This window comes from Drosophila albomicans, chromosome 3 (assembly GCF_009650485.2).
Source record: "Drosophila albomicans strain 15112-1751.03 chromosome 3, ASM965048v2, whole genome shotgun sequence".
Taxonomy (NCBI): Eukaryota; Metazoa; Arthropoda; class Insecta; order Diptera; family Drosophilidae; genus Drosophila; species Drosophila albomicans.
This window is the reverse complement of record NC_047629.2, coordinates 26,985,468-27,001,635: the sequence shown is the minus strand read 5'-3', so window position 1 is coordinate 27,001,635 and position 16,168 is coordinate 26,985,468. Positions and strand designations below refer to the sequence as shown.

The following is a 16,168-nucleotide window of genomic DNA, read 5'->3' as shown; positions in this document are numbered from 1 at the left end:
TCCACAAATCTTCGAACATATTTTGTCATGCCAGAAAACCAGTAATGATCGTATACTTTGTCCAGCGTTTTCTGCCAACCTAGATGCATGATAGACTCATGTACCTGATTTATAACTGACCAACGGAACGCACGAGGAACTACAGGTAAACAACGAGTTTTTGAATTTCTCTGGATCTTTCTATACAAAACATTTGATCTAATTTCATAAGTGTTAACTAACGCCAATGGTAAATCCTCATTCTTCAACTTAGTTACGATTTCTAATATTTCTGGATCCTTTTGTTGTTCCACCAAAATCCAGTTTTCTGATATTTCTGTTAAGTCAATTCGTTTCTCTTCTGTTTTTCTTGATACTGACTTTTGACACACCGGATTCCTAGATAAAAAGTCTACATGTGCCATGCGTTTACCTTCTCTATATTCAATTTCGAATTCAAATGTTTGTAGAAACTCCCACCAACGATAAACCCTAGGTGACAACTCGACTTTATTACGCGAAGCTTTGATTGAATTACAATCAGTAAAAATCACGAATTTTCTCCCATGCAAATAGTGACGAAAATGTTTTACTGCATTTACGACAGCCAGGGTTTCCAACTCGTAGGATGTGTATCTGGACTCACAGGAGCTAGTTGCTCTACTATAATATTCAACCACATGAGGCTTAGAATTTATTCGGTGTAAAAGAATAGCACCATACCCAATCGAGCTGGCGTCGGTATGCAGTTCTATCGGAAACTGAGGGTCAAAAATAATCAAAACAGGCTTGTTTGTTAATACGCCGATTATTTTACTGCGAATTTCCTCATGCTGTGTTTGCCATTCAAAACTATTTTTTTCGGACGTGAGAAAATATAAAGGCTTCATCAGTTGAGAAAACCCCGGAATAAATTGACGAAAATATGACGCTAATCCAATAAACTGTCTTAAAGAAGCAACTGACTTTGGTGGAGGCAACGCCACAAGAGATTCTATCTTGCTTAAGTTTGGGCGTATCTCCCCCGCTGTTATCTCATAGCCAAGGGTAGCGAATTGTAGATCTTAAGAAAAAGCACTTCGAAATGTTAAAGAGAACCCAGCCTTCACCAGAACGCTTAATACCTGTTGCAATCGCTCATACGCTTCTTCCTTAGTTTCTGAAACAATTAATATATCGTCCATATAAACAATTACAAACGTATGGGCAAGGTTTCCAAGTGCTTTCAATACAGCTCTTTGAAAAACTGAGGGTGCGTTCTTTAATCCGAAAGGCATTGAAAGAAATTCATACTGCCCATCAGGAGTAACAAAAGCAGTACACTCAATCGATTCAGGGTGCATTGCAATCTGGTAGTACCCGCTAGCCATATCAAGAGAAGTAAAATATTTAGCTCCCCTAAGTCTAGCTATGTGTTCTGATATCAACGGTAATGGGAACTTATCAGCTACAGTATTTTTATTTAATTCTCTATAATCAACACAAAGTCTTGCTGAACCATTTTTCTTCTTTACTAATAATGCAGGACTAGCAAATGGTGAACTACTAGGTCTGATAACTTTATACTCGATTAATTCTTTAATTTTAGCACGTACTAACTCCCTTTCGCTTGGACTAAATCTGTATGGTCGCCTTTGCACGGTCTTAGTTGGTTCAATCAAACGAATATGCATTTCCCCAGTATCCACCCGCGTTTGTGGAGTGCCTTCAATAAAAGATTTTGAGTATTGTTTCAATAATGATATTAAAATTTCTTTTTCTTTTCCAAGCATTTCAGTTTCAATGGCATCGAAATTAGTGGGTTGATAGGTTTCGCAAATGTTTACAACTTTACTTTGGACAATCTTAAAATTATCGTACGCAACTTCCACTAAGAACCCTTGAGCCAATATCTCTCTGCCAATTACAATATTATTCTTCATGCATTCATCTGGCACTACATAGAACAAAACAACCAACGAGTTACCGTCAATCATGATGTTTGATTCAATTTGTACAGTACTACAAATATTGGCATTACCTATTCCCTTTAACGCGATAACATTATGAATCCTCTTACCAACTATCTTATTAGATGTGCTTTCTTTAACTAATGAGCACTCGGCTCCCGAGTCAAATGTAATTGGAAATTTCTCACCATTTACCAGCATACTCGATTGAGGCTCCCCTACAGCGCACAGCTCCACTCTTTTTTCCGATTTCGTTCCCGATCCGGTACTCTGCTTTTTATTCGGGCAATTTGTGGCAATGTGTCCTGGCTCCTGACATCTGTAGCATATCACATTAGCCCTTCCAAGTCGAGGCTGCCCTGAGCGCCACTCCCTCGCAGTTGCCGGAGCCTGAGTACTCTTTCCAGATTTGCAGTCTTGTTTCTTATGGCCAGGTTTTCCACATTGATAGCATTTGATTTCCATGGTTCTAGCACGCTTGGCCTCTGGTTCCCCATTTGACATGACAGGACGTTCTCTCAGTGCCGAGAACGCTTGCAACTCCGCTTGCAGTTCTCGTCGACTAGTTATATGCGTTGTATGTAGCGTCCGCTGCAAACGTCGGTCGAAATTACCCATGTGTCCCAGAACCAACGCGATGGCAATTTGTTCTGAACTCAAATTTCGGAGTTTTGTACATAGTGACGTCACGCAGCGACTCGCATAAACGGGCAAGCTTTCACCATTGCTTGGACGGCTGCTAAGTAGATTCGAAATGACAGCAGCTGGCGTCTCCGATGTTTCGTAACGCTGCTCAAATAATTGCCGGAACTGTGGCCAGGTTATTCCTGGGTAACAAATTTGTGATAACCACTGGGCCGATGAGCCTTCCAAGGCTTTACTCAACACTAATATTAGCGCGCTGTCACTCAATGGTTTTGTTTGTAAAATTATATCGACTGTAGCGGCCCACTGCGTGGCGTCTACACCCGCAATGTCCGGATTGTATTTTGGCAAGCAGATCTCGCTACTAGGTTGCACCTCGCTCGCCGGCGTCTGTAGCCCCTTAAGCAATGTCAAAAAATTTCTGTTTTGCTGCTCTAGCAACGTGAAGACATCCCTTGCAGTAGATTGTTCAGGGCCGAATCCCACTTCTGATGTCGAAGTTTGATCTGCCGTAGCTTGATTGTCCATTTTCAGCGAAGCGCGTTCCGATGCTTTCACAGGCGAATTCTAGAGCACACTGCCCTCTCGATCGTCTCACTGTCTACGCCTGAGCCATCGAACCACACTCGGCGACAGCGGCGACACGCTGTCGCCCCGCATTAACGACTTTTCTTAAAGCTACAAAATGCAGACAACCAATCACAACACACAGAAAGGATGATGCAATATTAACACGCATACACACAACAACGCAGTGTCGATATGCCGACACGCACTCACAACTGCGCAGTAACAATGTGCCAATGTGCACTCACAACTGCGCAGTTGCCAAAATGTCAAAGTGCACCAAAAACTACGCAGCGAGAATGTGCCGAGACGCACGTACAGTTGCGCAGTGACAATGTGACGAATCTGCATTACTTACTCTCCGACAACTCTAAATACCAAGCAGCAAAGAGGATAACTTTCTTGCTGTCTTTGCTGTCCCCCTTGGATTTGTCTTCGTTATCAGCTTAGCAGCAACCTTGATTCCTGCATATGTTTGCTCAATTTTTGTGCTTGATTGCGCATTAAACTGAGTTTTTGATGTGGCATTAACTTGGGAAATTAACATGCGACTTTTGCATAACTCAAATAAAACTTTAATTTTGTCCTTAAAAGAGTTTTACTTCCTAATTGAAAATAAACAAGAAATACCTATGGAAACATGAGAGTGTAAACTAATATTGATTTTTTTTTAGATAATAAAGAAACTCAGCGGTGGTGGGGAACAGTTGCAAGTGTCTCTTCATACCACAACATGGAATTGGCCTTGTTACGGATTTAAATGAGATTTGAAATGTGTAAATTGGAACTGGAAAATAAAAGATTTATTGCTCTGCACAAAACCCAAATAGAAAAGCTACTGGCTGCCTCCTGCCTCCACAACATAATCAACTAATTCAATAATCCAAGAGGAGGCAGGCCACAGTTTAAGTTTGGGAAATCAAGAGAGGAAAACATAGTAAGAGTGTGGGACAAGCAACATGGGACATTGTGATTTATATCCAGCGAGTGTGAAATACAACAAAACATTTCCTGATTTCCTGTACATTGCACCGAGGTGGAGGACATGGTCTGGTATCCTTGTAGCAACAACTTAATGCGCAAAAACAAACAACATTGCGATGGCCACAAGAAAAATTGTTTGACCAAAACGAAAAGCAGTGGCAAAACATACACAAAACTAAAGAATAATGTTATGTGTTGGATTTTATTTCTTTATAGAAGAGGCCAGAGCTAAAATTGTTAAGCATGTCGTTTGCTATTCAAACAATTTGCATATCCTTTTAGTGCAGCGAGCGTACTTAAGAAGCACGAACAACAAAAACAACAATAGTCCTGCATTCGAATACCAACACGACAGTCAACCGAAATCCAATGTCAGCTCAAGAATTTGCGAGCTAGTGTAAGTGAGAGAGCGAGTGAGCTACAACAAAAAAAAGCATTGAATTTTATTTAACACGTACGAGGCAGGCACAGAATGCTCCGCTTTAATGCCACAGGGGAACAAAGAGAGAAGAACAGAGAGAGAGAGAAAGAGAGAGATGGGGGCATAGGACACAAAAGTATTGAAGTGAAAAGTGAATGGAAAGGCGACAGTCGTTCTATGTTCTCCTCTTTCTTTTCTTTTTTTCTGTTTCTCTCGGCCAGTTGCCAGCCATAATATTTATGCGCAGACGTTGCTCAATAAGCTGCTCAAGGATTTATTAGCCAAATGGACAGATTTGACTGGCTCTGACTAGCTGTGAGGCTCCGACGCTCTATGTGTGTGTGAGTGTGTGTGGCTTCGAGGTTGTGACGCTGCCAAGCTGCTGCTGCTGAGCCATATGTGAAGGTTGAAGCTGGTTCAACGGTGGCGGTCTGTGTGCAATATGTTGCATTAAAAGACACTTCAAAAGTTCGGGAAGGTTGACAAATAAATATATTTCAAATAAATTTGCGAATTTAAACATATTTATTATACTGAAAATATATTAATAATGCTGAAGCTAATCTTAAAATAATAGGTAGGAAATTTATAAATTGATCCCAAGTAGTAAGAATTAAATTAACTATATAAGTTCATAATAATAATGGATTAGTTTCAAAATTTAACATTTTATAATAAGTTTTACTAAAGATTTCTGTTCTATAAGGGATTTTGAATATATTTAATGTAAATAACGCAAAATCTTGTTTTAAAATAATAGGCTATAAATTTACAAAATAAATTTATATTTTTAATTGGAAATAGATTCTTAATAAATAAAATACATATATATTTTTAATTGGAAATAGATTCTAAATAAATAAAATATATTTATATTTTTAATTAGAAATAGATCCTAAGTAAGGAATATATCCAAAATTAAGTAAGTCTAGGATAATGGATTGATTAAGCAATTTAAGCATTTTAAAGAAATTTTTCAAAAGATTTCTGTTGTTTATAATAATCAAATTGTAAATAAATCGTAATACGCATAATAAAACATTTAAATAAGAACATTTATAAATGTGTACACATAATTTCTCGCAGTGTATCAGCTTTAACGTTAAATTTGAGATTTTCATTGTTTGGTGCGTAGTCCGCAACCAATAATACGTATCGAATGGTCTCGTCGACTTTTTCTAGCCAACATATTGATGAATGTTTTCAAAATGTTTGCATTGAATGGCCATTTTTCAAGATTTACAACTTGAATGCAGAATTCGAGCGTAAGCTAAAGCTAAGCAGCTGCCAGTCTGACCAATTGGTAAGCATTGTAAATGTGTGATAGTCCACGACCGTGTATATTTTGAAGTTGAACTGAACAATGAATTTTAGCTAAGCCTTGGTCAGAAAGATTTTCCACTGCATTCTTGTCTAATGGAGCTGAAATGGTTACTGAATTGACCGTTTAGTCCTTACGTGGCAATCCGTTAAAGTTTATATTGTTAAGCAATGTGAAAATAATTTCACGTTTGTCAATCAAATACGAATGTCTTTGTCAGAATAAGGATTTGCGATTACATTCCTTTATTTTCAATTAGAAATATGTACATTGTATGGGTAAGCAATTTTACTCTTTTTTTTGTGACATCATTGAAAAAATGGTTAATTTATGCAATTATTGCTATTAGCATTTTTTCATGGTCGAAATAATTAATAATTCATAAATGTATTATACATATATATGAAAATGTCAGATAATTGATAATTTAAATAAATTAAAATTATTATCCAACTAAATTGGCTTGAACTGTGCATCTTAATAAAGGATTTTCATCATTTTCCCGAAACTTTCCATAGTAAAAGGTGCCAGCAATACGGTAGTCACCCATTGTGAGAAATGGAGGCACCAAATTACCATCCACTTTCCAACCATGCATATAATAGTAAGCAGGTTTTATAGGACAACTTGTGGAATAATTACCCAATTTCATCATACTGAGATACCATCGTTTAGTGAGTGAGTTCTTCGAAGCTTTGAGATTACTGCAGTAGTCGAGATCTAAATGAAATACTCTCTGAAAAGACTTTGCTTTTGACGCTCGAAATTCAAAGCTTAGATGGCCTCTCATGCCAACATGTAATGGTTTGACAATCAATATATCTATATAAATTATTCCATTTGGTATGCGAAGGGAGAAGTTTGAAAATACATCTCGATTGTAATCGCAATGTCCATTGCTAAACATCATTTTTTTGGCCTGTTGAAATAAATATAAGTATATATATTTATTCTTTTCAATAATCTTGTAGACTTACTAGTGTATCATTCATTGCGATGAAAAGAAAGGAGATCATGATAAGCCTTAAGATAGTTGACCACATTTTAAGTTTGCACATAAATGCTTTAACAGCTGAAAATATTTTTTAAAACTGACAAAAGAGTTTAAAGCAGTTGCTGATGATACTCAACGAGGCGTTTCGAAAAGCATTTTAACTAACCACTGATCATAATCTATATCAATTGCAGCATTCACATGCCAATATTAACAACTCGATATACTCGAATATTATAAAATAATAATAATAGCAAATAAATGTACATATATATGTATATATACATTCCTTAAACATGAATTTGATTTGTTTTCAATGTTGCAGAAATACTTAAAATAAAAATAAATGCCGACTTTCTGATTTATAAAAAAATATAGAATTTATTTAAAGAACTAAATTTGCTTGTGCAGTGCACGTAAACAATGGCTTTTCATCATTTTCCTGAAACTTTCCATAGTAAAAAGTGCCTGTAACGCGATAATCACCAAATGTAAGAAACGAAGGCACTAAATTTCCATCCGCTTTCCATCCATATAGATTGTAGTAGCCTGGTAGCAATGGGCAGGATTTGGAAAAGTTTCCCTTCCTCAGCATACTGAGATACAATCGTCGACTAAGAGAGAGCCTTGGATTATTGAGCATTTCACAAAAGTCGATATCGAAATCAAACACTCGCTGAAAGGGTTTATTTTTGATCGCTCGAAGTTCTAAAGTGGCATGACTTCTTAAACCGACTGAGAGAGACTTTATCATCCATATGTCTAAATAAATAATTCCTTTTGGTATTTTTAAACTTATGTTGGAAAATACTTCGCGATTGTAATTGCAATAGTGGTTGCTAAACATTACCCATTTTGCCTGTTGAAATAAAATGATATCTTCGATATTTAAAAGAAAAATTTATATACATACCAAAGTAATATGCACTAGCATAAAAAAGAAAATTATTGAAAAGAATTTAATGAGATTTAAGCACATTCTTTGTTATGGTATTATTCTGCTGCAATAACAGATTTTGCAATTGCAGGAATCGAAAAAGACTGATAACTGAGTTTAGCTCAATTGCCGCTGATATTCAGTGAGGCGTTCAGGAGAGTATTTTAGTTAAACACCAATTGAATTTATAATTAACATCAATTGCAGAGTTTAGCCAACAATTTATTTAAATCTGTATTTTTATCAAATGTACCGGAGTTCAAAAATAATGTAAAATACAAAATATTATAAAATGATATAAAGTATTTCCACTTCTCCATCAAAATAAAACTTGTCAACTTTATCAAAAGAAATGCAATTTATTTAACCAGCCAAATTTACAACAGCTACGCACCTCAATAGTGGCTTCTCTTCGTTTTGTATAAACTTTCCATAATAAAAATTAGTGGTAACACGATAATCACCCATTGCAAGAAATGAAGGCACCAAACTTCCATCGACCTTCCATCCGTATAAGTAATAGTAACGTGGCGGAACTGGGCAAGTAGTGGTGAAGTTGCCTTTCTTCAGCATGCTGAAATACCATCGTCGACTTAGAGATATCCTAGGATTATTCAGCATTTCACAATAGTCAAGATCAAAGTCGAAAACATGATGAAACGGTTTAGTTTTAACTGCTCGAACCTCAATGCTTACGCGACCTCTTAAGCCGACTGGTAAAGCTTTCGCTATCCACATATCTAAATAAACTATTCCGTTTGGAGTGCTCAAAGTAATATTCGGAAATGTATCGCGATTGTAATTACAATGTGGATTGCTAAACATCACCCACTTTGCCTGTTGAAATGAGAGTTAGAAAGCACGTAATCGCAAAAGAGATCTTTCGGACGTACCAAAGCGCAATTCATTAGCATGAACACCAAAAAGATTAACATCAACTTTATGAAATCTAAGAACATTATAAATTTTTATATAATTCCGGTGCATAAGCACTTTTTGTTGCTGCAGCAATCGAATGAGACTGAGTTCAACTCAATTGGCCAATCTGAGAAGCGTGTTTAAAATTAATATTAATCTTATTTCCGATCGAAAACATTTAAAACATAAAGTTGTTTAAATAAATTTATAATAATTACAAAATTATAAAAATACAATGTTTAACTTATCTATTGACAATTGATTGTATAATTATTTAAAAACACAGTCATTAAACAGGGAAATTAAAAATACAAATGCGGATAAGGGAATACTATATGGATTAAACTTTCAATTAAACTGAGAACCTCTGAGGGACCTCCATAAATAAAACAAAAAAAAACAACTGCAGATTACTTAAATAAATTGAATTTAAATATGTCTTAAATGTAAATATGCCTTTTATTAATTAATTAAATTGCCTTCAACTGAGCAATTCAACACAGAGTTTTCGTTATCTTCCCGAGACTTTCCATAATAAAAACTCGCTGTTACACGATATTCTCCATTGGGCAAAAAAGACGGCACCATGTTTCCATCTGCTTTCCAGCCATGCATATAATAATAACTGGGCACCATGGGGCAGGAGGGAGAAAAGTTGGCTTTCTTTCTCATACTAAGATACAATCGTCGAATAAGTGTCATCCTGGTAGCTTTGAATAATGAACAATAATCAAAATCATGATGCAATACACTCTCGAAGAGTTTCGCTTTGGACGGACGATAATCGAAGCCCAAATGGGCTTTTAGACCAAAGGTTAGTGCTTTTTTTAACCAGCAATTTACATAAATTAATCCATTTGGTATTTGAAGTGTAAAGTTGGAAATTATGTCGCGATTGAAATTACAACAGTAATTATTAAATATCATTCTTTTCGCCTGCCAAAAAAGTTATTATGAATTTATGTTTAACTGAATTGAATATTAAGACATACCATATTCGTCTTTATTGACATAAATATAAACATTGTGATAGTAAACTTTAAGATATTTGAGCACATTTTAGGGTAAAATATAAATAAAGGTATTGACAACGCCATCAATTGTATAATACTGGTTGGTAAGCTCAATCGTTTCTCTTTTTTTTATGAACATTCCTAATCAGCGTCAAAAATTATATTCGAAGAGCAATCATTGAACGATATACATATATAATTTCAATAATAATAATAACACATTTAAAAAAAATGTACAAAATTAGACAAAAGATGAGTCATCTCATCTTTAATCATAAATTTGGAAAATGGATTAATTCAATAATTTAATTATGCAGTTTTGCATTATATTTTGCTGATAATTTAATTGTTTTTTAAAAATGCAAAAATGATTAGGTCCAAAACAAATTGCTCACTCTTGGTTTTAAGTTTTCCAAAAAAGAAGTGTCCTGTTACACGATAATTTCCTCTATGCAAAAACTGTGGAATAAGTTGGGATTCTATTTGCCAGTTATGCACAAAATATCGACCCTCTTCAACTGGACAGTTGTACATAAAGTTACCGTGTTCCTGCATTGATTGAAACCAAGCCTTAAAGATATTACTTTTTACCGCAGCAACAGCTTCGCAAGTGTCCATAATATGTGTGAAAACGCTCTGATAGTTCTTGCTCTTGCCAAGACTCAGGGCAAAATCAAATTGAACCTTAAAGCCGCGGGTTAGTCGTCTTTTGGTGATCATATCCAGATTGAGAGTGTTGTTGGTAATGGCGATGGTAAAGTTATCGAAGAACTTGGGGTTATACTTACACTCGCCAGATTGCATAACGAAGCTGGACTTTAAGGAAAATTCAAGTATTTATTGTAATCCTTATTGATGTTACTTACTGCTTTGGCAACCGGCACATTGCAACACACAATTAGGAAAACAATTCCGATTATAAATCTGTGCAGATATAATTTGTTCATTTTCGTTGCAATTTGCATATTGGAATGATGTTGACAGTAATTGTTTAAGTGTTGTTTATACTCTGTTGACTAAGTGAGTTTTAATTGGTTTTTCTTTTCTCATCAATGTTCTAAAAATAACTAGGGTAACAAATTTAGAAATCGTTATGTTTTCCCTCATTCTTCAAATAAAATTCTCAATAAAAAAAAATTTATATAATTATAATAATAATAAGTAAGAAAGCTACAGTCGAGTGTGTTCGACTACCCGCTACCCATTTTTAATAATAGCGAAGTAGTGCGGTGTTATTCTTACAATCTACCAAATGGAAATACCGAAAAATACAAAAATATACCGCAGGTTACATTCTGTGATAAAAATATACCATAAAACTGAAAATAAACCAGATTGTTAACCAAAGCAACAAAGACTCGAGAGCAGCAGCCGTCTTTTTCTCATTACATTGTATCTTAAACAACTTGTACAAATTTAATCTGATCGACCCAATTCAAGAATGGTAAGTAATCTAGTTATTATTATTGATGGATCTGAAAATCCCGACTCTAGCTTCTAAATTACGCTTGCTTTTCGATTTAATTGGTTTACGGGGGCGGAAGTTGGCGTGTGCAAAAACTAATACAAACTTGATTTGCGTGCAAAAAATTACAAATAATGCTGAAAAAATTATAGCATTATCTGTTGTAGTCTCTGAGATCTATTGGTTCATACGGATAGACGGTCCACGGATCCACGATCGAAGGAAACGACGCACAGACATGGATATATCGTCTCGGCTGTTGGCACTGCTTAAAAGTATATATAAATATGCCTCCTTCTATATACTACATTCATTTCATGTAAGTACAAAGTTACCCTTCTATTTCCCTCCGGCTGCGTGTATAGCAATTTACAATATTAAATACACATTTCGAAAATGCATTCAATAAATTAATTTCATATTTTTGTCATATATTTTGGTGATGATTTAATTCGTTTTTAAGAATGCAAAAACAATCATATCCAAAACAAATTGTTCACTCTTTGTTTTAAATTTTCCAAAGAAAAAGTGTCCAGTAACTCGATAATTTCCTCCATGCAAATACTGTGGAATAAGTTGAGATTCCAATTGCCAGTTTCGCACAAAATAATGACCCTCTACAACTGGACAGTTGTACATAAAGTTGCCATGTTTCAGCATTGACAGAAACCAGGACTTAAAGATATTATTTTTTACCGCCGCAACTGCTTTGCAAGTGTCCATAATATGCGTGAAAACGCTCTGATACTTCTTGCTTTTGCCAAGACTGATGGAAAAGTCTAATTGGACCTTAAATCCGCGAGTTAGACGCTTTTTGGTGATCATATCCAGATTGAGTGTGTTGTTGGTAATGGTGATGGTAAAGTTATCGAAGAACTTGGGGCTATACTTACACTCGCCAGATTGCATAACGAAGCTGGACTTTAAGGAAAATTCAAGTTTTGATTATAATTCTAATTGATGTTACTCACTGCTTTTGCAACCGGTGCATTGCAACACCCAATTAGGAAAATAACTCCGATTATAAATCCGTGCAAATATAATTTGATCATTTTCGGTGCAATTTGCATATTGGAATGATGTTGACAATAATTATTTTTCAACAAGTTAAGTGTAAACAACTCTGTCAGCTAAGTGAGTTTTAATTGGTTTTTCTTTTCTCCTCAATATAAATATATATAGGGTGCGAAATTTTGAAATTATTACGTTTTACCTCATTCTTCAAATCACGTTCTCAATAACAAACAAGTAAGAAAGCTACAGACGAGTGTGCTCGACTGTGAGATACCCGGTACTCATTTTCAATAATAACAAAACAGTGAGGTATTATTTTTCCAGTATACCAAAATACAGGCTGACGGACGGACGGATACATGGACATTGTCATATTGTCTCATCTGTTGATGCTGATTAAAAAGATATATACTTTATGGAGTTGGTGATGCCTCCTTCTATTTATTATATATATATTTCCTGAAGGTTCAAAGTTATAATACCCTACAAGTTCCGGGAATAAAAACTTACAGTAAAAAACAAAAATTTTGAAAATGATTTCAAAATTTATTTTCATTTTATTGTATATATTTTTGTGCTGATTCAATTCTTTTTCAAAAGTCCAAAAACAATCATGTCCAAAACAAATTGTTCGCTCTTTGTTTTAAATTTTCCATAGAAAAAGTGTCCAGTAACTCGATAATTTCCTCCATGCAAATACTGTGGAATAAGTTGAGATTCCAATTGCCAGTTGTGCAGAAAATAATGACCCTCTACGACTGGGCAGTTGTACATAAAGTTGCCATGCTCCTGCATTGACTGAAACCAGGACTTAAATATATTATTTTTCACCGCGGAAACAACTCCGCAAGGATCCATAATACGTGTGAAGACGCTCTGATAATGCTTGCTTTTTCCAAGACTGAGAGAAAAGTCAACATGGACCCTAAAGTTACGAGTGATCCGTTTTTTGGTAATCATATCCAGATTGAGTGTGTTGTTGATAATGGTGATCGTAAAGTTATCAAAGAATTTGGGGCTATACTTACAGTCGCCGGATTGAATAAGGACGCTGGACTTTAAGGAAAATTAAAGTTTTTATTTTAGTCCATATTTATTTTACTCACTGCTTTGGCAAATGGTACATTGCAAGACACAATCAGTAAAATAGCTTCGATTATAAATCCGTGCGGATATAATTTGATCATTTTCGGTGCAACTTCCAGTTTGGAATGACAGTAATTATTTTTCACGACGCGTGAGAAACAAATTGAGTGTAAACAACTGCGTTTACAAATTGAGTTTTAATTGTTTTTTGTTTTATGTCATCAATATAAATAACTAGGCTACGAAATTTTGATTACTAAATTACAATATTCGAGAAGAATTGCCATCATGTGTTTTCAGTTATTTCATTTTTATTTCTATGGAACAAGAAATTAGAAAATCGTTATGTTTTCCCTCATCCTTAAGTTGAAATATATTAAATGCGAAACGGTAAAAGCCAGGAATCAGAAATGAGGGAATGTGAAGATCTTTGATGTTATAATTTTTTACATAGTAATGATTTGGAGGAACTGGACAATCCGGCCTAAAGTTCCCATGCGTGAACAATGTTGAAAACCAACGCTTGAATATACTACTCCTTAAATTTCTCATTATGGAGCAAGCGTCAAACGAGTACTTGTAGAATTTCTGATATGCCTTTGAATTTTCCTTGCGGTTATAGAAATCCATATTGGCACGAACTTCCGGAATTAACGGACTGATTAAGTTAAAGTCTGCATTCATTTGGGCATTCGTGAGGCTTACAGATAAATTGCGAATGTATGAAGAGTTATACTTATCACATTCTAGAGTCCTTAGAACGTCAAACATTGATCTCTAAAAATAAATTATTATTTTGTTTGCATTATTTATTTATTATTTACAGAACTGTTTACCGCGCTACACAACTGAGAAACACATGCCAAAAGCAGAAATAATGTTAATGTATTCATCATCCATGGAGCGAAACAATCAAACTAACGCTAAAACTTCTAATCTAAAGAACTTTAAACAAAATCCCTAAATTTAAGTAGCATGCAAAGCATTGTAGCATATTAAAATATTTAAAAGGTCGCATGATAAATTTGTAATATAAGCGGAGTTAGTTATGCGTCGATTATGAATCTGATAAAGAATTAAATACATGTCAAATACCACATTTATTCAATCAGCTGTATATAGTCAAAGCAATCAACCGAATTGCCGGCACTTAGATTCAGATCTTTAGATAAGCTACAACAAAATATATAAATTCAAACACAAAATTTAATAACATTATAACGCAATTAAAATTATTTTTAGTTTCGTTTATTTCTGGACTATTTTTGTTATAAATTAGAAAATAATAAAAAACTAGTGAGAAAGCTACAGTTTAGTGTGCTCGACTGTGAGATACCCGCTTTTTATAATTTATTATTATTATTTTTAATGCAAGCAACAGAAATCAAAGACTATATTTGGTATTGATGCAGTACTGCATTCAAAATATGATATGTTATAGTGTCCAAAAAACTAAGAACCATAGGAAGAATGTTGTTTTTGCCAATAAGAATTTCTTATATAATTTCTTTAACTTTTATCGGATCGCAAAATTTTAGGATTCATAAAAACTATAATTATTATTGTCTTTAGCAAATATTCATGACTCCATCTTCATTGTTTTTTTGCTTTTCAATTACGTGTGTTATTCGATTTTTATAGATCACAAAAGGAGGAAGTGGGTGTGATAAAAATTGAAAACAAACTTAATCTGTCTCTGAGTTGAATTAGTCTAATAAAATCGAACTGTCTTACAAATAATTATAAATACCATATATAATTTTGTTTGTTTATGATTACAATTTATTTAAGATTTTCTACTTCATTTAATTATTTAATTTTGACTTCTACATTGCAGCCTAGTACAAAATCTTTCACCAATTTCTTATGTTGAAATACATTAAATGACAGTCGATAAGAGCCAGTAAACAGAAATGTGGGAATAAGAACATTGTTAACATTATACTTACATAAATAGTAATGATCTGGTGGAATGGGACAATACGACTTAAAATTACCAAACGAAAAGAATGATATGAACCAGCGCTTAAACATATTATTCTTGTGATTACCCATCATAGAACACAGATCAAAAGAGTATTGATAGAAACTCTGGTATGTTTTAAAATCATCTTTGCGGGTGTAGAAATCCAAATGTACACGCAATCCCGTGATTAACGGACTTATTAAGTCCAACTCTATGTTCATTATGTCCTTTTTCAGAATCAAAGTAAAATTGCGAGCATATGACTGATTATATTTCGAACAATCAGGAGGCCTGACTATGTCAAATTTGGACATCTAAAAAGTAATAATATATTTATGTACATTATGGTTTGTTTGCATATAATTATATTTACCACAATGGAAATTTGACAAAGACATCCAAATAGAAAAACAATTGCTGATAGATTCATGCTATGAAAGGCAATGAAAACAAAATATGACTAAATGAAATATTAGCAAAGTTACAGCTTATATTTTAGTAAGAAATAATTTTTTATATTTTCACAAAATAATTATAAAATTGTTCAGGAAGAAGCCCATTATATTATTTAACATACCGTGCTAACATATTGAAATGTAAAAAATATATCAACTTGACTGATAACACTGATTTAGACCAAAGGTCGTTGGATTGGATTTGATTGGATTAAATTGGAATGAACTTTAAATTGTTTTCGATAGTTTTTGGTAGACGAACTAAATTGTATTTAGGGTAAAAAAAACATATTCTTATAAAAAATTCGCATTTTTTAATAACATATTATAAATAAAAGATCGTTATTACAACATATTTTTTATAATAATTTTTATTGTCAAGAAAAAAATTTTTTGTTAATAATATCTAAATAAAAATTTTTAGGTATTAATATAAATATTATTCATTCTATGT

At 34.0% G+C, this 16,168-nt stretch overlaps 1 protein-coding gene across 1 annotated transcript; it reads right to left on the bottom strand.

Moving 5' to 3' along the window:
- Positions 1-1,043: 1,043 nt before the first annotated feature.
- LOC127565390 (uncharacterized) lies at positions 1,044-3,500 on the bottom strand. The gene is made up of 2 exons (XM_052003545.1): positions 3,319-3,500; positions 1,044-3,251 (listed from the first exon to the last, which is right to left on the bottom strand). Exon 2 carries the CDS (start codon positions 3,099-3,101, stop codon positions 1,044-1,046), a length of 2,058 nt encoding a protein of 685 aa, XP_051859505.1. The 5' UTR covers positions 3,102-3,251; positions 3,319-3,500.
- Between the last annotated feature and the right edge of the window lie 12,668 nt (positions 3,501-16,168).

Bases quoted from the DNA above. Each gene is read 5' to 3' on its own strand.
- LOC127565390 (XM_052003545.1), bottom strand. From the start codon at position 3,101: ATGGACAATCAAGCTACGGCAGATCAAACTTCGACATCAGAAGTGGGA.